Below are 26,704 nucleotides of genomic sequence, written 5' to 3' on the forward strand. Positions count from 1 at the left end.
AGATGTGTCTCTGCAGCTGCTCAAATAAAGAGAAAAATGTGTATGTTTGTGACAATCTTGTTCTAAATGTCTATTGTCCTTAACTCATTTAGTCCTGGATGCACTTGTCGTGTGCATGGATTTGCTTCAAAAGGAAACACTGTAAGTACTGCAGCCCAGGGACTTCTACAGGAATTCTGAAATTCAGTTTCGAGAGCTAATCTGACTCCACTTTAATGCTGCAAAGTTGTGTGAATAGGGAAGATGCTGTTTTTTTAAAAATCACAATGAAAGGCTGTTCTTAAAAACCCACTAGAGAGACTCAACCTCCCCAAGTAATTTAAGTCACTTGACTAAGAGCTTGCCCACGTAGGGAAGTTATACTGGTATAAACTAAGGTGTGAATCTAAACCAATATAATTATACCAATCTAACTCTTTGGGTGGATTCTCTCTCTGGTATAAGAAAGCTTTTTGTTGCTTGGGATGGGTTTAAGATAACTGAATAAAGCTTCTTATTCTGGAATAAGAGTATCTACATGGGTGTATATCCTGGAATTACTATACTGGTTTAACTATTCCAGTATAAATGGCAAACCTTTCCTGTGTAGACAAGCCCTCAATTGATTTACAGTGTATCCTTCAGGTTAGTAAATTTGGACTTCTTTTGGATTAATAAGGGAAGTAAATTCTTGAAAATACCTTGCATCCAGCTGCCCAGGGATGAAATCCATATACTTAATTGGAGCATCCTAGCTAATCTTCACTTTCAGGAAGGAGCTTAAGTATATAGAAGTAACCTCTAAGGGTATGTGTAAACTGCAGCTGGGAGCCTGCTTCCCAGCACAGGTGGACAGAGATGCGCTAGCTCTGATCGAGTTAATGTGCTAAAAACAGAAGTATGTCTGTGACAGCATGGGCAGCTGCTCGGACTAGCTGCCTGAGTACATGCCCAGGGGGTTGGGTGGGATGTACTCAGATGGCTAGCCTGACCCACCTCCCATGCTGCCATGGCCTCGATACTATTTTTGACGTACTAGCGGGAGGAGAGCTAGCACATGTATGACTACCTGTGCTGGGAATTACACCTCCTAACTGCCTACATAAAGAAAAAATGCCCTGTCTACATAAAGAAAAAAGGTGGGGGTTTTTCAGTTGCATTAGCTAAACAGGTTTGAAAAAAACCCTTAACATCCATGTATACATAGTTTAACACCTTTATAATCATGGTCTTGCCTTTACAATCATGGTCTTGCAGCCTGGGAGGAAGCAGCCAGCACCTTTCATAAATGCTAAGGACCAGATCCTCACTGGGATAAATTGGCATAGCTCCATTGGCTTCAATGTAGTTAAACTAATTTATATCGGCTAAGGACCATGCTTTCCATTGGCTTGGTAGGGAAAAAATAATCAGAAAAAGGACACATAGACTTCCCCTGAATAATAATAAGCAGGAACAAACCATGCTGATTGGATTTATTCTTGTTATACTTAAGGGCAGCATATCTTGATGTTTCTGGGCTACTGTTACAAGAATTTCTAAACTTTATTAGAGATACAGTTTTACATTTTAAAAAAAATAAGTGTTCAGAAAACGATGCAACAGGATTTTTTTATTTCTACAAATCTTCTGTTTTTATTTTTTGAAGAGGAAAGAAATACGAGAAACGGCACATTGAGGTGTTTACAGACCTTAGCAGCCCCTTCAGTGAGGATCAGCTGGAAATTATCATTGCTAACTTGAAGAAAACAGGAATCTCTCTGCAATTTTTGTAAGTGTGGAAATAGCTCTAAAGCACCTTCACAGCTCTGTAACATTTTCATTACATAATTATAGCCATCTTAAATTATCTGCTGTGGTATGGCGTAACAGTGCCGCTACTTGTAATAAATATTATTATTATTTGAATTACTGTAGTGCTTAGGAACATGGAACAAGACCTCTTTGTGCTAGGTGCTATACAAACCCAGAAATAAAAAGATAGTCCCTTTCCCCAGTGGTGAAGCACTGGAATGGGTTACCTAGGGAAACCATCTAGGTTACCTGGGTAACCTTCACCACTTCACCACCTAGGTTACCTAGGAAATCTCCTTCCTTAGAGGTTTCTAAGAAACCTTGACAAAGCCCTGTCTGGGATGCTTTAGTTGGGGTTGGTCCTGCTTTGAGCAGGGAGTTAGACTAGATAACCTCCTAAGATCCCTTCCAATTCTAATTTTCTATGATTCCCCAAAGAGCTGACCATCTCAGTATAAAACAAGAGACCGTAGAGGGATACAGAGGGGCAGATAGGAGAATGTAAGAAAACAGTGAGACAGTTATTGGTCAGTGTGATAGACAGTGGTCTCAGCACAACAACAGCTTAACTCTTGTCAGGTCTTTTGTGGGTGTCCCAGAAAAGAAGGGGAACTAGGTAGCTTTGTAGATTTTTATGGGGAGTCCTCCCAAGCATGAGGGGCAGCATGGAAGAAAGCACAAAGGTACTTGTTTGAAAATTAAACAAATAGGTAATTTAACAGTAGAAAATATACAGGTATTGTGGGGGAGATGGAATAGATGACCTAATAGTTCTTTTTCTAGTTTAGCGTCCGTGATTATTAGGTAACTTAATAATAGATTGGGGTACAGCAAAATATCATTTCATCTAGAGTCCCTGGTTAAACTCTAACCCAGACCCATAACATACAGGAAAATGTGTCAGTTTTATTCATGCATTCACCAGCCATTATAGGTTATTAAAATCTCATACAGAATAACAGTTATTACGGGAATGACTAATAGCACAGCTATAATTAAGGGATTGGGCGTTACTGTTTGCTCGGATTTAGAACTGACATTTGAAAGGACGTCAGGCTGAAGAAAGAGTCAATCCAGATACAGTTTTTGTGTCTCTCATTTTTTTAATCATCCAAAATGATTTAGTTGTGTTAGTTAAGCAGCAAAATAAACGAACTATTTTAAATTGTATTTTTAGCTTGCCATTTCCAGTGGATGATGAAGATGGAAATGGAGATATGGGTGATGGTCGTCAACATTGTGATAGGTACAGAAACGCTTTTCCAAGGAAGGGCTTAACGAAGCAACAGAAAGACGGCATCTGTATGGTGAGAAAATTGATGTTTACTTTAGAGGAAGAAGGAGGCCTGGATGAAATTTACACTTTCAGGTAAACTTGAATACTCACCTTTCAAATATTGGAAGGTTAGTTTCTAATTTCATCCACAAAAAGTTTTAATGCATGAGGTGGCATTTTGGAGTTGGCAAAATGGCAATCAGTTGTGTAACTTATCTCACATTTGGGTCCTTTAAATAACTTCTTCATCCTTTTATCTTTGAAAAGTCATGGAAGATGGGAGAGATTCCAGCGGATTGAAAAGGGCAATATAGTGCCAGTCTATAAAAAGGGAAATAAGGACATCCAAGGGGATTACAGATAGTCAGCTTAACTTCAGCACCCAGAAAGATAATGGAGCAAATAATTAACCAATTAATTTGCAAACACCTAGAAGATAATAAAATGATAAGTAACAGCATGGATTTGTCGAGAACAAATCGTATCAAACCATCCTGATAGCTTTCTTTGACAGGGTAACAAGCCTTGTGGATGGGGGAAAGCGGTAGATGTGGTATATCTTGACTTCAGTAAGGCTTTCCATACTGTCTCACATAATCTACTCATAAACAAACTTGGAAAATACAACCTAGATGGAGCTACTCCCAGAGAGTAATCATCAGTTGGTTCACAGTCAAGTTGGAAGGACATATCGAGTGGGGTCCCACAGGGCTCAGTTCTGGATCCAGTTCTGTTCAGTATCATCAACGTTTTAGACAGCGGCATAGAGAGTACACTTAAAGTTTGTGGATGATACCAAGCTTGGAGGGGTTGCAAGTGCTTTGGAGGATAGGATTAAAATTCAGAATGATTTGGACAAACTGGAGAAATGGTCTGAAGTAAATAGGATGAAATTTAATAAGGACAAATGCAAAGTACTCAGGAAGGAACAATCAGTGCCACACATACAAAATGGGAAATTACTCCTAGGAAAGAGTGCTGCAGAAAAGGGTCTAGGGATCATAATATATCACAAGCTAAATATGTTTCACTGTTGCAAAAAAAGCAAACATCATTCTGGGATGTATTAGCAGGAGTGTTGTAAACAAGACCTGAGAAGTAATTCTTCTGCTCTTCTCCACGCTGATTAGGCCTCAAATGGAGTATTGTGTCCAGTTCTGGGTGCCATATTTCAGGAAAGATGTGGACAAATTGGAGAAAGTCCAGAGAAGAGCAACAAAAATGAATAACGGTCTAGAAAACATGACCTATGAGGGAAGATGGAAAAAATTGGGTTTGTTCAGTCTGGAGAAGACTGAGAGGGGCATGATAATAGTTTTCAAGTACATAAAAGGTTATTACAAAGAGAAGGGAGAAAAATTGTTATTCTTAACCTCTGAGGATAGGACAAGAAGCAATGGGCTTAAATTGCAGCAAGGGCGGTTTAGGTTGGACATTAGGAAAAATTTCTTAACTGTTGGGGTAGTTAAGTACTGGAATAAATTGCCTAGGAAATTTTTAAGAGCAGATTAGGCAGACACCTGTCAGGGATGGTCTTAGATAATGCTTGATCCTGCCGTAAGTTCAGGAGACTGGACAAGAAAACCGCTCGAGTTTCCTTCCAGTCCTATGATTCTATGAATTCAGTGGCTTTGATTCAAAGAATAGGTAAGTGAATTATAAGATACAATGGAAAGTGAATTTTCCCTTGTATGGTACTTTGTCTTTACAGAAAGTATCCCTTACTCCACCTCTGTCTTGTGTTCCTCAGCATTTTTAAAGGAGTGTTATCCTGTAAATGAGACTTCAAAAGCATACTGAATATAAGGTAGCTAGAAGATAAATGCTATTTTAGCAGTGTGTACAGAGCATGTGAAATATTTGCACATAACGGTAGGCCTGGTTTCCTGGCCTTAGAGTGGTTGCAGATCAACTACTAGTTTATCAAACTCCCCCAGACAGATTGTGACTGAGAGTTCTTCTTGAAGCTCATGACTTAATAGTAAAGTGCTGTGCCATTGTGTCTAACAATAGACTGTTTCAGTAGAATTCCTCATGCAAGGATAGAAAGATTGTTTTACATTTGTTGTCTCCACAGTGAAACAATAAAAATGTGTGCATGTCTTAGAAACGCTGCTGCTGCTATGCCTGAGTCTTCTCCCCTACAGGTACTTTAGATTGGTAGTTTCCTCCCCCCATCCTGCCTGACTTATCATTTGATACCTTTCTTCTTTTGTAGCCATTATATATTTTTCCTCTTTTTGGCTTCCATGGCTGGTTACATGAGAAGGGAAATTTACACCTTTCATTAGTGAGGAAACACATTACCACTGTTACATATTTATTTTCTAATTACCTAGAAAGCAGCCCGAGACTTTTCCATGGCAATAAAAAGCAAGCTATGTGACTGCACCCCAAAGCCAAATAAAACAATCTATTTCTAGTCGTCCTTTAGGATAATCCACATGCATGAAACTATCATGTATTCTAAGTCCAAAACCTCCCCCTGCCTCCTTTCTCAATCACTGGACAATACCACCATCCTGCCTGTCACTCAGACCTGCAACCTGGGCATCATCTTTGACTTAGACCTCTTTCTAGGTCCTCACATCCAGGCTGTATCTAAATATTGCCAGATCTTTTTGCATAACATCTCTTAGCATATAGCCTTTCCTATTTAGCCACACAGCTAAAACTTTGACACAGGCTCTCATCATCTCGCTTTTTGATTACTGCCAGCATTCTTTTTTCTGGCCTTGACAAATATTGTCTTGCCCCACTCATATCCATTCTAGCTATAGTCCCTGTTGTGTTGTCTCCTGTCTTATACTGAGATTGTAAGGTCCTTGGGGCAGGGGCCGTCCTTTTGTTTTATGTTTGTTGGTCCTGCTCTTTCACTAGGGCTCCTAGATGCTATTGTAATACAAATAATAAACTCCTCTTTTATCTCTTCCTTTCCTATCCTCAGCTATAAATGCCCTGCTACTAAGCCCTGCTTAGTTCATGGTTTTAGGGGAGGTCTGAAATCTGTGGATAAATGGGGGTTTGGCTAACAGATTAAAGCTTTAGTGCAGTTTAAATAGTCTAAGAATGCATGAAGCTTTAGATCAGTTTAAAATGCTTGTCCAGCTTTTATAAAACAGCCTTGCAAAACTGTCGTGAATATTTACCAATCCAGACACAGTATCTATCTCCTTCTCTCTTTTTACTATGCTGCTGATAAAACATATTTTTACCCCCATGCAAATAAATAATTTATTCAAGCAAGTGGGCAAGCAGAATTTTGTAATGTCGTTTTAGGATCTGATATTGATTTAAACCGGGGGGGGGGAGGTCAAGAAACACAATATGGGATCAACAAGGAAGCTGAAAGGCTGGTTACAGAGCAAGAGGCATTTATGCTGTATTTAGGCTTTTTTTAAAATGCAAGTTTATCAAAGTCCACGTGTGCATAGATATGGATATGTGTATTATTCAGTAATCAGTTAAGTGTTGGCTCATGGGTGTTTGCAAATCTACAAGGGCAAATTTGCTAATGGACATGGTCTTCACTGATTGAGGTTCTGTTAGAGAACTGGGAATCCTTCTAAAAACACAGGAAATTAAGTATGAAGAACTCTGTTTATACAAAATTAGGGTAGCATAATTAAGCCTTCAAAAGTCAAGAAATGTGAAAGCTGAAGTTGAATGTTTTACTCTAACTTTGCCCTTTTAGTGAATGAATTACAATTGTTTGAATTACATGGACACAGTTTTTTAAATATGCATGTAACTAAGGTTGTACAAAATGCTATTGCATTATCCTGCATTATTTGAGAAATACTATGTCTATGTCTTTATTGCCAAAAGGGTGTATTTTTTTACGGTGAGATAACAAACGTGTTAGGTAATAAAATCGTAATGGAGACAAGATGCAGGTAGTTTTTACTGCATTGTTGCAAGGCGAGGTCAACATTATACTCCTCAGCTGTCGTTGATCTCTTCTAGCCATATTGCAGCCTTGTCTCCACTAGGATTTTACAGCAAAATAACAACTATCTCACTGTAAAAACACACCTTTTATAGCTGTGAAGACATGTCTTTGTGATCACACAAAGGATGTAATGTAATAAATATTCTCTGAGTTAAGGTCGTTTTCAGTCTTAATTTTCACATTTCTGATTTTGAGCTGTGCAATATTATGTTAACAATTTTCTAATTTTAATGTATAGTCATTTAAAGGAACTTTTCTTTTTGCCTTATAAGGCTTTATATCAGCTGTTTGGCTTAGAGATATTCAAAGTAGCTGGTTTTACCCCAGCTGAGCTGCGAAAAGAATGTGTGTTCATTAACAATTTATTAAAAATCTGTAGTGTGTTAATTACCAAACAAACAAAATAATGTTAATTGCAACAAGATTCTTGATTTTTCTATCTCCAGCCCAGGAAAAATCTCACCAGCGAGAGGTGCCTTTTATAATTGGGGCTGTTCTGCTAACAAATGACTTAATTGAGTTAATGTTATCTAACTGCGCATTGCTTCCTAAGCAACTGTGTAATCTCTTTTTTACCACAATAACTTGGTATACTGTCTTTAACCCTAATATCATAGAGTCGTAGAGATTTTAGATGGAAAACACCTACTAGGTCACATCTTGTCCATTCTCTGTCCCCCTTCTTACCATGATCAGTAACAGGAATGTTCTATATAGTTTGTTTTCTAGTGCATTGTGCAATCCAAGCCAAACCAGTTGGGCTTCCACCCTTCCCTGAAGAGACTACTTTTTCTGGATTGTTTTATTACATCTTATCGAAGAGTTCATCTCTGTTTTCTTGATTCTTTAATTTAGAGAGAGCTTGGAGCATCTTTCAATGTTTAAGAAAATCGAAAGAAGACCCATGGGTTGGCCCTGCCAGCTAACTATAGGTTCTAATCTGTCTATTAGGATCGTGGCATACAAAGCAGTAAGTTACTAAAATCACATATTTAAATATATGTTGGCAGGAGCACAGTTAGCTGCACCTGCATTTTTTCCTTAAAGACAAGAAAATTAAACACATAAAGCTACATCCAGGAAACATTATGGTGAAATTTTACATGTGCAAAAGTCAGTTAATCTGAAGTTATGGTTCTTATAGCAACTATCACTTTGCCATATTGTACATGCAGGTTAAAGCATTAAAGTTAACATTCAGAAAGAGAGAGAAATTGTGGATAGAAATGTGACATTTAATTGTATAACGTTTACAAACCTGATTTAGGGTGCTGCATTCACATGGAGCTTTCCAATTGTTGCCTGTCACTGAAATGCCCAGAAATGGATGAGGCTTAATAGTTTCCTTATTTCTCAGGGGAAATTGTACTGTTTTTAGAAATATCATACTTGTAAGTAAAACACTTACGCCCACAAGTGTGATATTTCTAACAACAGTATCATTGTTACAAGCCACATGTAAGATTATTATAACTAAAAGATTTAGTGAAAATATTTTCTCTCTCTTTTCAGTGTTTGCCTTGTACAATTTCACAGGACCTTACATATAGTCAGTTTCACTGTTCAGTCAGTCTATTTTCCCTGTTCTTTGTGTGGCTCTTTCACACACGGATAAGAGGAAAAACATTTTAAAAATAGGAAAATATGTAACACCACAGCTGCCTGTCATGTAAATAATAACTAGGCAGCCGTGTAGTTCAGTGATACTGTGGTGATTTTGGTGAAATAGAATTTAACGGCTTCATCACCTGAACCTAAAAGTAAGATTCTGTCCAGTATTCTGTTACTTCAAGGAGAAAGATTTTAATGTAGTAATATGCCTGATGTCTAGAAGGTGGATTTATTAGGCTTGGATAAGATCTCTAATCACTATAGGCTTCCCTTGCCAGCTTCCTCTTTCTCCTCATTTATAATAATGATAATGATTTGATTATGGTTTTGTGCGAGGCACTATACTAAGGCAGAGTAAGAGACAGCCGCTACCCCAAAGAGTTTACAATTTAAATAGACAAGACAAGCAAGAGTTGGAGAGTCATTTGTTTAATCTGTAATGAGAATTGTCAGTATAAGTAGAGCAATAATGATGGTCAGAGCAGCAAATGCCGTTTTCAAAGTACCTTGATTGGTAAAATGACCCAGCACTTGGTCAAGGGAAATGATTCTAGGAATTGATCCTCATGTTGTGGTGGAGACCCAGCCCCAAATGAGATTTAAATATTCCTTTTCTTTAAATTTTGACACAAAGCTCACAGAAGAGAAGGTGAAAAAGTCCTGGATGCTTGTGGATGCCAAGACATTAAAAAAAGAAGATCTGCAAAAAGAGACAGTTTACTGCTTGGACGATGATGATGAAACAGAAGTTCAGAAAGATGATCTTGTTCAAGGTATGGGTTATTCTCTCTGTGCCCCCTTAAGACATTTAGGCCAGAATTTTAGGATTTGTTCTCCTAAGACACCTAAAGGCATTTGAAAATTCCACCCTTAGGTGCCTAAAGATGGATTTAGAAGTCTAACTGTGGCCTTAGTAAGCTCTTGGGGGTAGGGACCTTGTATGTCTGTAAAATTTATATTGTCACTGTAGCTAAAGCTGCACGTTTTTTGTAAAGATTTTTTGTAAAATAAAACAAAATAAAACAAAAAACAATGTATACAACAAAATAAAAATACTGCAATTATAGCTCCTGGTGCAAAAGGTGACAGTGCCACTCCATTATGGCCGGCACCTGCAGGATGGAGGGGTGGCTGGGCCAAACCTGAGCGGTGCTGCGACCCCCTGCCCCAGGTCGCAACACCTGGATCAGGGAGCCGAACCTAGCCCCGTGGGACCAGAGCTGCTGCTGCTGTAAGGTGAATGAGGGGTTGGCTTGCTTTGTATCCCTCCAACATTCCCTGCTCTCCCCTTCCCTCCCAGTGTGGATAAAATGGATAAAGTGAAATAACTCAACTCCCTCCCCCCAAAAAATAAATATCCCCCCCAAATTATAAAAAATAAAAAGAATTTCAGGGGACTCTAACTCTAGGAATAATAATAATAATAATATCACATAGGAACTAGAAGACAGTAGAGCAGTTCCTAAGTTGTGCTCTGTGCTCCATGGGACATTGGTTAATCATATGGTGCTGACTCTTGTTTCCAGGTGTTAAATTGCATCAAAATATAGCTAGAAATATTCAAATACTTTCCTACTGTTAGAGCAGTTGTTTACATGGAAAAGTATGTGCCACAAGGATATTATACAGTTGTGAATGGAGGGAGCTGTGGTCTCTGTGATAATGAAAAGAAGGGGGCATCTGGGGACAATCTCTGTTAGATGTGGTTGTCACCATGAAAAAGTTTGAGAATTAGCTTTACTATTTAGACAAAATGGAGGTTTGAGGAGCCAAGGTGATGGAATGTAGGATAATACTCACAGCATGTAAATTCGTGTTTTGCAAAGTTTAGTTTCTCTTCAAATGCAGAGAATTCGATTTCTTAGATGAATCAACAACATCAACAACTTAGAGAACAAATTTTAAAAATTGACTGTATTTCAGTCTCCCTGTGGATGTCTACACAGCAAAGAAAAACCCACAGCTGGCCTGTGTCCCTCGGCTTGAGATGTGGGGCTCTAGGACCCGGAAGGAGGGAGCGGGGCCCCAGAGCTCTGTCCAGACCCTGGCGCTCAGTCTAGCTCCAGGCAGGAAGTCTACACAGCCATGAATCAACCCTGCAGCCCCAGTACTATAAGCCCTACTCAGCTGGCATGGCTGAGTGTCTAATTGCTCCGTGGATATACCCTTTGTCAATTTTTGTTGGTATGCAATCACATTTTGCTATGTTAAAAATGTTTCTTTCCCTTGTTGCTATTTAAGAGCCCTACACAAATGGGGGAAATAGCATAATTATACAGGGGAGATAGTACAAATGACTAGAGAAAGTGCTGACAAATGCACAAAGTAAACTGAAAAAATAGAGAGAGGTATAATTTTTCTCTCTAAACTCCTTTAATTGTAGCAATCGTAGGTGTTATTTGTAACAGGAGGTTAAAAATGTTCACAAATCTGGGTGATGTTTAAGTTGACTATCTCTTTAAGCAGACATGATGTAGTTAGGAAAAAAGCTAGTAAGTAATGTTAGTGTTCTGTGCCTGTTTCAAAATTTGAATTTCAAACTTTAAACAAAATCTGCTTATGTTTTCAGGATAGACTTTAGGTAGGGTTCTCTTTGAATTCAGTTTGAATCTTTTCCTGCTAAATTATTGCTCTCACTGCAGTTAATTTGTGGATGATTTCTCTTTCCTTCAGTATGCTTAAATGTTTCAGATGAATTTGTAATTGCCATGACTTCAGTGAGAGCAGGATTGGCCTTAAATATAGATCTAGCCAGGTAAATTTAGTAGAGTGGGGGTACATTTATTTGCCTGTTAATAGTTGTTCTCTAAAATGTCAGTGCGCTTGGATCTAAACTAACTCACTTCTTGATAGTTTTTGTATTTTGGGATTTGATTAATAGACTCTAAGGCCAGAACTGACCATTATGATGATCTAATCTGATCTCCAATATAACAGTGGGATTTTACCCAGTGATTCCTGCACCAAGCCCATATGTTGTGGTTGAGCTACAGCATTTTTAAGAAAGAGGCTAGAATTTTAAAATGTTGGTAACAGGGCTGTGAGGTGGTACAATATATTAAAAGTCTCTCAGTCCTTCCTTACCCCAACGCTGCTGCCTGCTTCCTCAAGCAGGGTCAGAACATTCTAGAAATCTTTTAGCATTCCTAACCTCCCTCGGCTGGAGTCCTGATCTGTGAATGCCTGTCGGATACTTTCTTCAGAGAAGAGGAGTAGTAAACAGTTGCAATTTACCTTTGATTCCAGTATCAAAGTAAACCAGAGAAGTCAAAGATGTCTTCACCCAATGGTCTGACATTTAGCTGCAGTTAAAAAGCTGCTGATGCCTCATAGAAATTTTTGAAGAACATTCCGTTTACTGAGTGTTCTGCACATGTAGTATGTTTTCTCAGTTTTGCTTTGTTTTGCTTTTTTCATTGTCTTTTCAAATTCAAACCGGTGCTTCATTTTGGGATGTTCATCTGCTTCTGGTGTTTATTCCCCACCCAAAGACATCCTCCTCAGTCTCTGACAGTGTAGTCAGCTAAACAAAAACTAAGTGTGGTATTGCAGCAAAATATTGTAAATTCAGGTTGGGGAAAGCAGCAAGAACAGGTGATGCTCCTTAGAAACAAAGATCCTGATTTCATGTAAATATCCCTAGTAATAAAAAGCAAAGGAATCAAAATACAGAAATATACACTAGATCAACAGATTTGTCTCCTCTGTATAGAAGGGTTTTTGCTTTTCCATGAGACATCAACGGGTCTTTAATAGCCATTTTAATGACAGCTTGGCCTCTGAATTTCTTGCAGATTCCTTTCTTTGAGTCTCCTGCTGATTTGTCTTATTTTTTTGCTATTATGGTTGCAAGGGGCGCTCATTCTCTGTTCATTGAGTATTTTTTTGTGAGTATAAGGTTTTGGGCAGTGTGTTCAGTTACTTTTTTTTCTTTCCTGGTATCTACAAAGGTAGGTACACTATGTAAAATGATGTACAAGGAGTGTAGCTGTTTTTTGTGATTTGCAAATTGTGTCTATGGAGTGTGATTTTTTTTTTGTTAACAGGAGATAGTAATTTGGTGTAAATTACAAAGTTAATCATACGGGGTATAGCCGTGGGGCATGCACGCGTTGTTAAAATATGCAGAGTGCTAATTTCAGTGTAAGAAATGTAGGCCCTTATGCTTACCAGATGTTCTTCTCTTGTTCTTCAGGGTTCCGCTATGGGAGTGATATAGTTCCTTTCTCTAAAGTAGATGAGGAACAAATGAAATACAAAACCGAAGCAAAGTGTTTTTCTGTATTAGGATTCAGCAGATCATCTCAGGTGCAGTATTGAACTTCTTCCCGCTCAGTTACTGGATGACTATTGAATATAAGTCAGTGTCACCAAGGGACAATGATGTTGTGCTACACGCCAGTGAACAGGTTCCTGTTGTGGGGGCAGCTGCAGGGATACTTTACATTTGCCGTGTCCAGTGGAGCTGGACTCCACGTGATTGGGATCCTTTCGTCCGCGAGAAACAGTGGAAAATTGCAGCCTCTGATGTAGATGGTTTGCAATGTCTAACGTGAATCAGTAGTCCAATCCAAGACTTGCATAATCTTTGACAGTTGTTGCAAATACGTGTGTCTTGATTGGGAGCTGCTTGCTTCCTACAAGCTCTTTTCTTTTCAAGCTGTAGGAGCCAGTTCCTGTCATGGGCTTTGATGCTCTGATGGAGACGGTGGCGGCACTTGTTATGATCACTTGCCAAGGTTTCCCTCTGGTCTCGATCAATTCCAAATTCCTTTCAGATCTCACTTGCATGTATCTTTATAGTGAAGCTTGGGATGTCTTGTTGTTGTTGTTCCCTCTGATAGCTCCCCATATAGTACATCCTTCGGTATGCGTCCATCTTCCTACCTGCTCAGATGGCCCAGCCAGTGCAGTTGTCTTTGCTTGAGCAGGGCTGTTACACTTGATACATTTGCCCTTTGAAGAAACTCTGCATTGATAACTTTATCTTGCCATTTGATATTGGGTATACGGCGTGAGCAGCGTATGTGGAAACTGTTTAACCTTTTCTCCTGATGAGTGTAAGTTGTCCATGTTTCCACCCCATACATGAGAGTGTTGAGGATGCGAGCTTGGTACACTAGCATTTTGGTCTTGATGTTAAGCTTTGAGTTGTTCAATGCTCTTTTAGTTAGTCCACTAAAAGTGGTGGCAGCCTTTCCAATGCGAACTCTCAGCTCTTCATTCAGTGAGAGGTTGATAGTCATTGTAGAACCTAAATAGCTGAACTTTTGGACTACTTCTAGCTGGTTTGCATTTAAGATCTTGTGGAACCCCCTGTCCTAATAAAATTGTTTTCTTCATGCTGATGTTGAGAGGAAATGCCTGACAAGCACTTGAAAGGCGGTCCATGAGTTCTTGTAGTAGATCTTCATCATGGGCTATAAGGGCAACATCATCAGTGAATAGAAGTTCCCTGATTGGCACCTTTTTGTACTTTAGTTTTTGCCTTAAGTTGTGAGAGAGTGATGACTTTCCCATCCGATCTGATGTGGAGATACACTCCATCTTTCACGTCCTTAAACACACAGTTCAGGAGCACTGAGAAAAAGATTCCAAAGAGTGTGGGCGCAAGAACACATCCTTGCTCAACTCCGCTTTTCATCACAGAGCTGTCTGAAGTAGATCCATCAAACAGGACATTTGCTCTCAGGCTGTCATGAAATGAAGGTATAAGACTTAACAAGACTTATCTTTTCTAGTGCTGCAAATAGACCTGCTCTTCTGACTGTGTCAAATGCTTTGGTTAGGTCCACAAAGGCAATGTACAATGGTTGGTTTTGCTCTCTGCACTTTTCTTGAAGTTGATGCACAGAAAATATCATGTCTGTTGTTGATCTCCCAGCCCTGAATGTGCACTATGATTCACAGCATGCACAATTCACCAGCGGTTGTAGGTGCACTAAGAGGACTTTTGCAAAAGCTTTTCTTGCTACACTTTGTAACAACTACAGGGTATCTCGCTGCTGTCACCCTTTTTGTCTTTGCTTTTATACAGAGTGACGATGTTTGCATCGCGTGTCTCTTGTGGCACCTCACCCTTTTTCCAGCACTTAAGAATTTTCGCTGGGATGCCATCTTTTCCAGGAGTCTTGCCACTTGATAACAAATCAATGGCCTTGTTTAGCTCTTCTGCAGTGGTCTCCACATCTAGCTCTGGCATGACCTGTACAGTTGGTATTTAATCCAGTGATTCATTGGTGATGTTCCTTTCTTGTGCATATAGCACTAAATAATGGTCAACCCAACAAGAGAGCGGCTTACTTTTATTTGTAATAATTTCACCACTTTGCAATTTAAGAGGGGCAACCTTATTGACAGTGGGGCTAGAGCTTTCTTCAGGCCATCATACATGACTTTGAGGTTTCCTGTATCTGAAGCTGTCTGTATCTCTTCACAGAGCATGTCTAGTAATGATTTGCACAGCATCTACTTGCTTGCTGTACCTCGGCTTTTGCATGTCGAAGTCTCACTCTTGGCTCTCTCTTGGCTTCTTATTGTGTTCCAGGTAGGCTGTGTTCTTAATGTTAATAAACGGTAGTACTTCCATTTCATTTTCTTCAAACCAATCCTTTTTTGATGATCTATTTTTCCCAAATGGAGCTAAAGCTGTTTCATAGATTGTTGGTTCTTAAATCTTCCCAAAATTCCTCTACCTTCTCTGGTAGTGACTTCCCAGGCATGCTGAGTTCAAAAGCCTTCACAAACTCCTGGCATTTTCTCTGGTTTTTTAACTTAGTAGTGTTGATTTTGGACTTGCTCCCAAGGTTTGCTCTATACAGTTTCTTAGCTGTAATCTTCACTTTGCTAATGATAAAAGAGTGGTCAGTGTCACGATCAGCACTGTGAAACCTGCGAGTGTTCTGCACTGAGGGTAGGTCTTTCCTCCTGACGATGACAGGGTCTTATTGCCTGATCGTGAACGTCACCATGAGTGCACATCGGTCACTATAAAGGGAGCATTTGAGCGAGGTTCGTCGATGTAGCCTCTGACTCATGATAGTACAGAGCTCCAATGGTCACAAATCCTCATGTAGGGGTTGCAGATGTATTGCGATCCCTGTTTTAGCCACAGAGCTGAAGCAGTGAATGTGGAAGAACTGCCCCACTGTCTGCCAGTGGCAAGGAAGTGGATTCCTCCCTCCTCAGTCCCTAGTTAGTTCCCTGCACAAAATCCTTCTGGTTTTGTCCAAGTCTGTGTGTTCATTTCACCGTACTACCGACAGAAGAAGCTCACCAATGTTTGAGAACTGTTAGAAGCTAGTTGTCTTAATTCTAATGCTCAGAGGTTTAATTTATAGACTGTGGTTTTCCTCTTGTTTTCATTAAAGTAACATGTAAATTAATGTAAATCTAGTTCACAAAATTAGGGCTCAGAAGTAATAAGAAGAATAAGTGTAGGAAGATCCTTATATATCTTTTAAAAGTAGATACACTATAGAGAGACAGTAAAAAGTGTTTATGAATATATTCTAACTCTTTTTATTGGAAGCATTCATTTTGCCATCCATCACCATGGCATCTGGGAGCTTTACAAGGCTTAAAATAAGACCTTCCATATTTCGGTAAGAAACCAAAAACTTTGCTTTCCTGCTTTCTACAACTTAGGTAATCAAGTGAGAAAAGCTGGATTTAATCATTTGGGAAGGCCTGGACAGCAAGATGACTTACCTCTCTTTCTAAAAGTGAAATAAACACATATGCATAGACATGAGAGCAGAAAATTTTAAGCTGGCACTACTCTTCCCTTTCCAGGAGATCCCTGAAAGTGGTTATGGGCATCTGCTCATCCTCCTGTAGTCCCACAGGGCTCAGTCAAGTCACTTTTTTAATTTACTATCCATGGTGAAGTCATTAGGGGGGAATCATAAGAGACTAAGCCTCAGTGCTTAGCAGTATGCTGAATGCTCCCAAATCTACTTCTCTGTCTCGTCAAGTTTCCCAGATGTTACAAAATGTCCCTTGACAAAATAGGGACCTGGATGAAAAGCAGAAGGGTCATTAGCCAACACCTGGAAAAACAGAGGTGATGCTGGTTGGCAGAAGGAAATACACAGAGAATTGGCAAACACTGTAGCCATCCCTGTATTGTCCAGGTGTGCACAACCTCTAATTTAGCAGATGTGTCTGTGAAATCTTTTATAACAGCAGTGGCCCAAAACTTCTTTAGCTAGCCAGGAGTTTGTGCCCTTTCCTTTCACGTAAGAACCTAGCGACAATAGCCCATCCCTTAGTCACCTCCAGATTGGATTACTGTAACACGGTCTGATCATGAGGCCACCCAGAAAGTAAAGCTACTACTTCAGGCAGCAGCCTTTCTGCTAAGCAAAACAGAGGAGTGAGAACACATTACATTAGCTGCATATCCAGTTCTGAGTCCCATTCAGGATTCAGAGTAGTTAAAGTCCCTCATTAGTTCTAGATCTTGTTTTCTGGATATTTCTGTTATTTGTTCTAGAAAAGCCTCATCTACCATCTCATCCTGATTTGGTGATCTATAATAGACCCGGACCAGGACACTGCCCCTGTTTCCCCCCCCCCCCTTATCTTCACTCAGAGACTTTCAGCTGGTCTGCCTCTCACCTCCTTCTGGATCTCAGAACAAGTGTATATATTCTTGATGTATAAACAAGCTGCACCCATCTATACCAATATTTCAGTCATGAGACTTAACCCACCAAAACAATCAAGTCATAATTTCGTTTATGGACTAATACTTCCAGTTCTTCCTGTTTATTCTTCATACTCCTTGGATTTGTGTGTAGATATCTAAGATGTTGAGCATATGTTGCCCCCCCCCCCCATCCATTATCCCTCTTGTTGCTCCTGTGACCCTCTTGTAATTTTCCATTTCCACCCCAACATTTAGCCCTCTGTTGAAGTTACCTTTTTTATACCTACTTGTGGGCTTTTGTCACCTGCCCCTTTTGAACCTGGTTTAAAGCCCTCCTCATTAAGTTGACGAGTTGTTGTGCAAACATGCTCTTCCCCTTCTTGGTCAGATGGGTCCCATCTCTTCCCAGCAGTATTCCTTCCCAGAACAGCATCACATGAGAGAGAAAGCCGAAGCCTTCCTGTTGATGCCATCTGAGCATCTTCATTTCCAGGATGCACGTATCCCTGCCTGGGCCTTTACCCTCAAGCAGGAGGATGTACAAGAACACAACTTGCACCCCCGACTAGTTCACCTTCATTCCCAGAGTCCTATAGTCATTGCTGATCGTCTCATGGTCGTACCTGATAGAATCATTAGTGCCCACATGGATGAGCAGTGTGGGGTAGTGGTCAGGATGATAGATGAGCGTCAGCAACCTTGGGCTCCAGGCAGGCAGCACACCTCCTGAGACGACATGTCACACTGGCAGATTGGTGCCTCCGCCCCCGCAGAAAGGAGACCGTGGTCTCCACCACCCTACACTGCCTCCTTCTGAGTGCAGCGGCCAGGAGCCTCCCAGCCTTGGGACAGGTGGCTCTTGCTCCTTAGCCATTGGGGTCTGCTCCTCTCCTCCTGTGACACTGCGGCATACAGCATATTAACCAGAGAAACTGGAGCCGTTCCAAGTACAGAATTAAAGAGGGAATAAACCTACCTCATATTATTTTCTCAGTATACTGAAGCAGCTTTTTCAGTCATTCACATCCCTCAGGAGAGAAGATCATAAGACGGTTTATTATTACTGGTTTTAAACTTTGATTTTTAATTTATAAGCATACCATGTAAATGAAGAAATCATACAAGACTTTAAAATACACAAAGGAAATGTTAATTGGCAAACCAAAGAAAATGCAGCGACACATCTGTCTAGGTAATTTATCTGAGGCTTCACACCATAATATTTGAGCTTCTAAAGATAAATAGGGCGAAATAATTGGAGATACAACAGGTTAAGTTCAAGCGACTCAGGAATTGTGCCGATTTCCATTGAGCAGACCCTCAGCTGGCATAAATTGTCATTGATTTCAATGGAGTTATGAAAGTTTACAACCGTTGAACATTTGCCCCCAAACCTACATCCAGGAGCCTTATTATCCATAAGTTCAAAGATTTTTAACCCAAAGAATCGGTACCAGACATGCTTTAGCCTTGCCTGTAACTTTCTAACTAGTATTAATAAGATGTAGAACGCTTCGCCCCAAGACAAATGTTCCGTGAGTCCAGTGTTTCATTTCTATATTGCCCATTCATACTTAGCATTGGCTGCCACATATCCTGGAATTTTAGTCCAAGTCTGATCTCAGATATGAGAATTTTGCCAGGTTGTAAAAGCAAAATGTGAATGCTGAATCCTATCTGTTCCAGTGAAGTGTAATTTTCCCTTTTGCAACCACTGTCACTCTTCATACAGACTAATAAGTTAGCACAACACTGTCCAAACATCATTTGATAGGACGGTGGTTCTCTATAATGAAGACTGCAAAATATACGTAGAGTTCCACATTGTGCGGTAAATGGAAACAAAGCAACATATAGGTTTCGTATCTACTGTGCATAGTAATGAAATGCTTTGGCCTTGCATGTGGGTATTATGTTTGTTTCTTTTAATGTAGAATTAATTGGTAGAATTAAAAGTGACATTTGTTTTAGATCAAAATGAATCATTTCAGAAACTTGAATTTCTAGATCCAGAGGCATCACTACATGGGCAACCAGATTTTGAAGGTCTTTGCAGCAAAAGGTGATGAGGTGAGAGGAATGAATGTTAAGTTGAGTGGGGGCTGCCCATGGAACTGGATTTAATAGTAATGAATCTGGCAGTAATGATGGTGTAGGGGTACTTCGGTGTTAATAAAACAAATACGTTCTTCAGTATGCAACTTACAAAGATCCAGATCCAGTTCTCATTGAGGTCAGTGGGTCCAAAATGAATAGCATGTGTGTCCAATCAGAAATGAGACATTTGTAAGTTTTGCTATTGTCTAAGGTTTGCTGTTTGTCTAGCCCGGGAAGGCTGCAAGTAGGTCCTATTTGCAATGTTTGTAAATGGGGGGTTGATTCTCCGTGGATCATTGTATCTCAGACTATCTCATGGAATGGAAAGTGTATGTGTATATATATATATATATATATATATATATATATATATATATTTTTTTTTTTTTTTAAAGTTTGAAACATGTTGCAAGCTGATGTTAAAACTCAGCGGAAAAAAAATACAAAGGCAGTCAGCAAGGTTTTTTCCCCCTCAGGGGCTAATGATTATGAGGAAAAAGAAAAAGAAATTACTATAAGCAGAAAAGGAGTCAAAACTCTGCAACTTGGGGTTCTGGCAAGCCCTGTGACTATGGGTCTGGAACTTACTGCCTTCCTAATAGCCATTTTATAGTCCTCCCTCTGAACATCTGTGCAAGGGGATGGAAGACCTGAACTGAGATTTAACTTTTTGTTCACTGGTGACTATGTAATGCCCCTGCACTCCATCTCACACAGTCCATCTCACATATAAAAATAAAATCTGGGTCTTCTTTCAACATTAGAGGAAATAGAAATTTCAAAAACAAATCTACGAAAGTACCATTTCTTCCTTCCTTTCTATCCTGCAGTTTCACTTAGAGCCTTTTCCATTTTTGTTTTGAAATAGTGATATGTACAGGATCTTAAGATAGTCCCTGCTTTTGAATATATTCACTGGCAGGACCAGATTTGAACTGTGCCCATTGCTGTGTCTTTTGGAGGTAAAAGGTGGTGTTAAAGTCAAGCAGCTGACTATAAATGGAGATATCCTTGTCTTCACCACTGCTTTTGGATTCAGTGTGAAAGTTGTGTCTGACTATCTTTTCATGAGAACTTGTATGAACTTGCATCCCTTTCCTGACAGGCTGCAGCAGTTGCTCTCTCTGCCCTGATCCATGCTTTGGATGAGTTGGATGTGGTGGCCATAGTACGTTATGCTTATGACAGAAGATCTAATCCTCAGGTTGGCGTAGCCTTTCCATGTATCAAGGATGCGTATGAGGTAACATTTTGACCCTGTATAATATCTTTTGTTCAGAGAGTCTCTAGATCCATTCTTTACAAACATCAATTAATGAAGCTTCACGGCAAGGCAAACCACATATGAGTTTGCAGTATGATAAAGCAGGAAAAGAGTCCAGTGTGATTTTGGGTTGTACACAGAGACGTCAAGTCACAAAGCAAGGAGATAATCTCCTCCTGCTATAAATCTGTGATGAGACCTTATCTAAACAGTTGAAGTCATTTCTGGACATCTAAATACCAACAAAATATTAAGAAATTGGGAATTCTGAGAAACCAGTGAAAATCATTAAGATGCTGGAAGAATTAATTGTAACTAGAACCAGTAGAACTCTGCTAGAAATGTTGCTAGCTTTTGCTGAATTCCCCCCCGAATCTGGGAAATTGGGAGAGATTTGCAGGGTTTGGGCTTTTTTTTAGAGTGACCCCCCCTTGAAAATTATGACCTGCCCCCCAATGCCATGCCACCTACCCCTCCATGCCATATCACCCTTACTTCTGTGTTGCTGCTGGGGTCGGTGCTGCCTTCAGAGCACCCGGACAGCAGCCGCTGCTCTCTGGCCACCCAGCTCTGAAGGGCTCTGGCTGTCAGCCATGGTGTGCACAGGTGCTGATAGCTCACAACCCCCCCCATCATAACCTTGCGACCCCTTGAAGGGTCCTGACCCCCAGTTTAAGAACCCCTGCTCTAGATCTTCTGTCAAACATTTGATTTGTTCGATTTTGTTCATAGCAAAGCAATCAAGAAGGGCGAAGACAAGAAAAACGATTCAATTATTTGCAATTTTAAAAGTTGCAGCCTTGTGGTCAGATTGTTCACTGACATATTCTCTGTGCAACCTCATATGATGCATGTTAGTGCAGAATTTGTGTCCAATAGCTGTCAAATGGCTTTTCAAACATATCTTGCTGCACTGAATAAGGCACGAGTGGGATGTTTGTGCTAAAATAATCCGCAGTGAAATAGTTGACATTTAATTTTGTTATCATTACATTTTTGAGTTGACATCTCGTTGAATTGAATGGGGGCTGGACTTGCTGACTTCTCAAGGTCCCTTGCAGCCCTACATTTCTATGATTCTACATGTCCTTGATTTCACACACCTCAGAGATACTGTTTGAATTAGTCTGTAGACTCTGGATGATAGTGCTGGATTGTTTCACACTGGATTTGGGAAGGTTTTCTTTGAAACCAGAAGTGCTAGAAATGTAAATTAAAAAAAAAATGCTTTACATGCCACACACACAAAAGTCCACAGTGAGACCCTAGAAGCTCTACTGTATTGCAGAATTTCTGGAGCATATGTTTCTAGTGATCTTACTTGTGAGAGATTATTCAGAGAGCTAAATATGTATAGGTTAGCTAAGCAATGACTAAGATGGTGGGGACATAAGTCGTTGTAATTTTGAAGGATGGAAAAGAATTATTTAGGGTGCTATAAGCTGGAGGAGGTATATGAATAAAGAAAAAAATTCAGCTGGGAATGTAAAAAACTACTTGCGGATGGTGAGATGCAGTAGGCTGTAGAACGGTCTCTCACAGGTAGTGATGAAAGCACCATTGCATGGGATATTTAAAGCTAGTTTTGGACAGCTCTAGGCAACAGTCCAGAACATTTTTTAATCCTCCTGATATTTGTGAAAGCAATTATCATGTTAAATATTCTGCTAAACATTTGTACTGTGATACAGTTTTAGTAAATCAAACTATTTCAAATTGAACAGGTTCTAGATTTCTGATTTCCTTATACTCATGCTGCCTTTACTACTGTGACTAACTTTAAATTTTCACTTCAAGTTCAGTTGCTCTTTCCCCCCCATCTCTTAGTGTCTGATATACGTGCAGCTACCCTACATGGAAGATTTACGACAATACATGTTTTCCTCTTTGAAGCATAATAAAAAGTACTCTCCTACAGGTGAGTTAGTCCCTTATTGTCTCACTGATTGGCTGCAGCTTAATTCCATACCTTTAATTCACTCTAAAATATATGGAATGTTTGACTTTCCCATGGAAACATAGTGTGGTTTGGAAAAAGTCAGTTTAGTTAGTTTATATCAGAATTTTGTCTGGTTAGTTGGAGCCTGAGAGGTTCTAAGGATTTCACACAGCCTTTCAAAACTATACTACTGGCTAAAATTTGGCTCAGGTTAAATAATCACAAGATACCATCTGAACTTTTTTGAATTTAGGGAGAACTGGTTAATCCTCCATGACCCAGGCAGTCTTTGGCCTCTCTTCTGAGACTGTCTGCAAAGGGTGTCATTGTGATGTGGTTCACATTGTAGATCTCTGTACATTAGGAACTGGACTGAGAACCCGCAGCTCCTTCAGATAAGTCATCTACCAGCCACCTTCACATACATACTAGAATTTAATCTGCAAGCGCAAAGCCAGCATCTAAATCTGTGTGCAGGTATTAGTGCTGAGGAAGCAGGCACACGCAGGTGCTTGGATTCAGACAGGAGGCCAGGGTGGAGCCCCGCAGCGTTTGGTTCACTGTCCCAAGTCTGGCGTGGCGTGGGTTAATGGAGTAATGTGTAATCCAGACTGTGTTCCAGATGTTCTGATTTGTTGTATGGGCCACTCCGAAAAGGAACACAAATCTGACAGTCAGGATGATGGATACTGTGTGATTCCTGATTCACGTTCCATTTCCTACCTGTAACAGGCAGTTTGAGAGCAGAAATTTAAGAACCCATTTTACCGAAGCAATAATTTATTATTCTGAACTGAGTTAATGTACATTTGTAACTTTGAAAAGTTGCACTCCGTTTAGTTCTCCAGACCCAATTGTTCTCCTCATTTTCCAAGTGGCCTATAAACCTTCTGTTGCAAATAAAAACATCTTGGAAAAGAAGAAAAATGGAAGCAGAAAAGCAGCAATAACTGAGATCTTCCCAAAACGGAAAGTCTCTCTAACTTTACCTGGTAGTTCTTAAACAATGCAGGATTTTCATTACTGTGTCCATTATCCATGCTCATTATCAGCCTGTCTGTATCTCCAGGGAATATAAAACAGTGACTTCTGGGGCATTTAATGCCTGTGTTAAAATCTCATATTCCGAAGTGAATTTTTGTGGGTGAATTATTACAAGCAGCATATCCATCTTCAAGTGTGTGTCATCTTTTTTGTGTATATTTATATTTGTTGGTGTAGAGGATCAGTTATCTGCAGTTGACTCTCTGATTGACTCTATGAGTTTGGTTTATGAAGATGATGATGGGGAGACAATCGAAGACCTATTTAAAATCAGCAAAATCCCAAACCCTCAGTTTCAGAGGTTATACCAGGTGAGATGAAAAACCTTCATGTGAAAACTTTTCCTGTTTCTACACACCTCTCTCTCTCTTTCTCAGAGTTGTATGAAAGGACTTGGAATGTGACAAGTGTAATTTAAATGAATTAATCCCTAGGTCCTGCGTGGCTACTAGCTTGTACCTTGCCACTGGCATCAGTTTCAGACTGACTATTTCTAGCCCCTTGCATCATAAGGGTTTGAACAGGCAGTCTAAAGAAAGTCTTATCTCAGGAAACGCAGCCAGGATACGATGGGCCCTTTACAAGTATGGCATGTGCTCGAGAAACAGCTACAATGTCTTTCTAGGGATAGAATCGATGTCCCGTGTTCTGTTTGCTATCATAGATCAAATTATGCAGCATTGCCCACCCAAATACTGTCCTTCACTGCCTTTCTACTTGCCTGGTCCAGTGCAACTTAATCAATGCAAAAACAACGAGAGTTCTGTAAAGACTAACAAATTTAATTTCAGCAGGCATAAGCTTTCGTGAGCTTCAGCCCACTTCCTCAGATGCAAGTGCTACAGAACTCTCGTTGTTTTTGCTGTAAACAGACTAACACGGCTACCCCTCTGGAATTAATCAATGCAGTATCCCTTGTTGTTTGTTTATTTTACATTGCAACAAACTGAAAGAGTACGGCCAAAATGTATTTAGTATCACTTTTTTATGCTGATAATGCTTAACTGCATGATACAAATTATTGTTGGGAAGCTGGAAGTTCTAACAGACTGGGTAAGGGATAGTTGGGGCCTTTTGCCTTTCCGAGGGATAGTTTGTTTTGTTTTTTGGCAAGGAGGAGGCAGTTGAAGAGGGATGGAATGCCTTTCTCTTTCTTGCCCTTTTAAGCAGGTGCAGAGAGTGACTTTAAATCTAAGGAGGGCCTTCATTTTTCATTCTCTATCCCAGGAAACCTTGAAAACATCCACCTGCACCATTTGCTGCTGCATCCGAGTGATAGATAAGCATGTTAGCTTGGTGTTTCTGCTAAAACGTTCAGCAGTGAAATCGTTAACAGTGTTGACATTTAAATAGCCTAGGGCTTCAGAGTTAACACATCTTAGATATAAATTGAGCCGTTCACACTTGATTCAGAGCTATTGTTTCAAGCTGTCTGTGTTTTGATTTACATTTGTTTCACATCTGAAGGTTTTCTTTGCAACCATGAAGGCGAGAGACTTAATTATGCCCCAGAATTGAAGGGTTCATTTAAAAAAAACAACTGACAAATTCAAAAAGAAGGGCAATTATGATCCAATTTATGCAGCTGCATAGTCATGTTAAACACAGGGTCATGGATAGAATATTATTGAATGTGGGTTTCTGTTCTGAAAAGTGACTAAAATGGTATTCTGGGGTCTATCATTATTGTATCTCAGTGATTTTAGATGAAATTTGCTCATTTTACTAGTAAAAAAAAGTTTTTTCTAAGTACCTGCAAATTCAGCCTAGATTCTGAGAGTCATCCTGGGTTCTTTTTAATGCATTATCACTGGTAATAGAAGATTTCTATGGCCAAATTTAATCTTCAGTGACACAAGTGTAATCCACTGTCTTGAAATCCTACCCCAATTACCCCATGCGGAACTCAGCATTCTATTCAAATTCTGCCAACCAGATTGATTGCACAGAATGCAGCTGGTTGCAAGATTTGGAAAGCAGAAGCCTTATTACTTGCTGAAGACATTTGAGATGGAAAGATCCCAGCATGAGCCAAGTCCCAGGGGGACTTTGCCGTTTTGGGAGTTAGGAAAAAAAAATCATGGTTTTGTTTATAAATGGAACAATTTTGTGATGGAATTTCCTCTGCTTTTTACAGATAACATTTTTAACTCTTCTGCTTCAGTGGCCATCGCTTATTGGAGATATTGTTCCTTAGTGTGTCATTGGCTTCCAAAACAGAATAATGGCATTATTCCAATGACTGATTTGAGAAGGCTGCTGGAGGGTGTAATTGTACGCATTTTGTTTAGGGGAGTATATATACAGGGAAAATAGGACTGCCTAGGAGATGCTGCTATTGGTGGGGCATTCATTTTATTATTTATGTGAGTGCCTAGAGGTGCCAGTCAGGATTGGGGCCTCATTGGGTACATGTACATAGCAAAGAAAAACCCACAGCTGGTCCGCACTAGCTGACTTGGGCTTGTGGGGCTCAGGCTGTGAGGCTGTTTTATTGCTGCATAGACTTTCTGGCTTGGACAGGAGCCGAGCTCTGGGACCCTCACACTCTGTGCAGGGTGCTAGGGTCTGGGATCCAGCCCTTGCTTAGAAGTCTACACATCAGTGAAACAGCCCTGTAGCCTGAGCCTCGTGGTCCTGAGTCATCTAGCACGTATTAGCTGTGGGTGTCTAGTTGCTCTGTGGACATACCCAGAACACTAAGTGATGCACTAACATAAAATAAAATACAGTACCTGCCTCAGAAAGCTTACAAAAACAGTAAGTGATAATCTGCTAGCTCTTTTGATAGAATCATAGAAGATTATCATAGAATCCTAACAGATGAGGGTTGGAAGGGACCTCAGGAGGTCACCTAGTCCAAACTCCTGCTCAAAGCAGGACCAACCCCAACTCAATCATCCCAGCCAGGGTCAAGCCACACCTTAAAAACCTTTAAGGATGGAGATTCCACCGCCTCCCTAGGTAACCCATTCCAGTGCTTCACTCCCCTCTTAGTGAAAACATTTTTCCTAATATCCAACCTAGACTTCTCCTACTGTAACTGGAGACCATTGCTCCTTGTTCTGTCATCTGCCACCACTGAGAACAGCCTA

The 26,704-nt window shown here is 40.0% G+C and overlaps 1 protein-coding gene across 1 annotated transcript in view; it reads left to right on the forward strand.

The window, feature by feature from the left end:
- XRCC5 (X-ray repair cross complementing 5) overlaps positions 1–26,704 on the forward strand; it is a 70,898-nt gene that overhangs the window by 13,621 nt on the left and 30,573 nt on the right. Inside the window, exons 4-13 of the mRNA XM_067570053.1 lie at positions 93–141; positions 1,628–1,750; positions 2,951–3,142; positions 7,857–7,971; positions 9,247–9,385; positions 12,808–12,920; positions 19,273–19,335; positions 20,468–20,605; positions 22,454–22,544; positions 23,787–23,920. Of these exons, the coding sequence (XP_067426154.1) occupies positions 93–141; positions 1,628–1,750; positions 2,951–3,142; positions 7,857–7,971; positions 9,247–9,385; positions 12,808–12,920; positions 19,273–19,335; positions 20,468–20,605; positions 22,454–22,544; positions 23,787–23,920 (1,157 nt within the window). The remainder of the gene's footprint in view (positions 1–92; positions 142–1,627; positions 1,751–2,950; positions 3,143–7,856; positions 7,972–9,246; positions 9,386–12,807; positions 12,921–19,272; positions 19,336–20,467; positions 20,606–22,453; positions 22,545–23,786; positions 23,921–26,704) is intronic.

This window comes from Emydura macquarii, unplaced genomic scaffold, assembly GCF_026122565.2.
Source record: "Emydura macquarii macquarii isolate MOO-44397 ecotype Brisbane River unplaced genomic scaffold, CSIRO-AGI_Emac_v2 contig_2988, whole genome shotgun sequence".
Classification (NCBI taxonomy): Eukaryota; Metazoa; Chordata; order Testudines; family Chelidae; genus Emydura; species Emydura macquarii.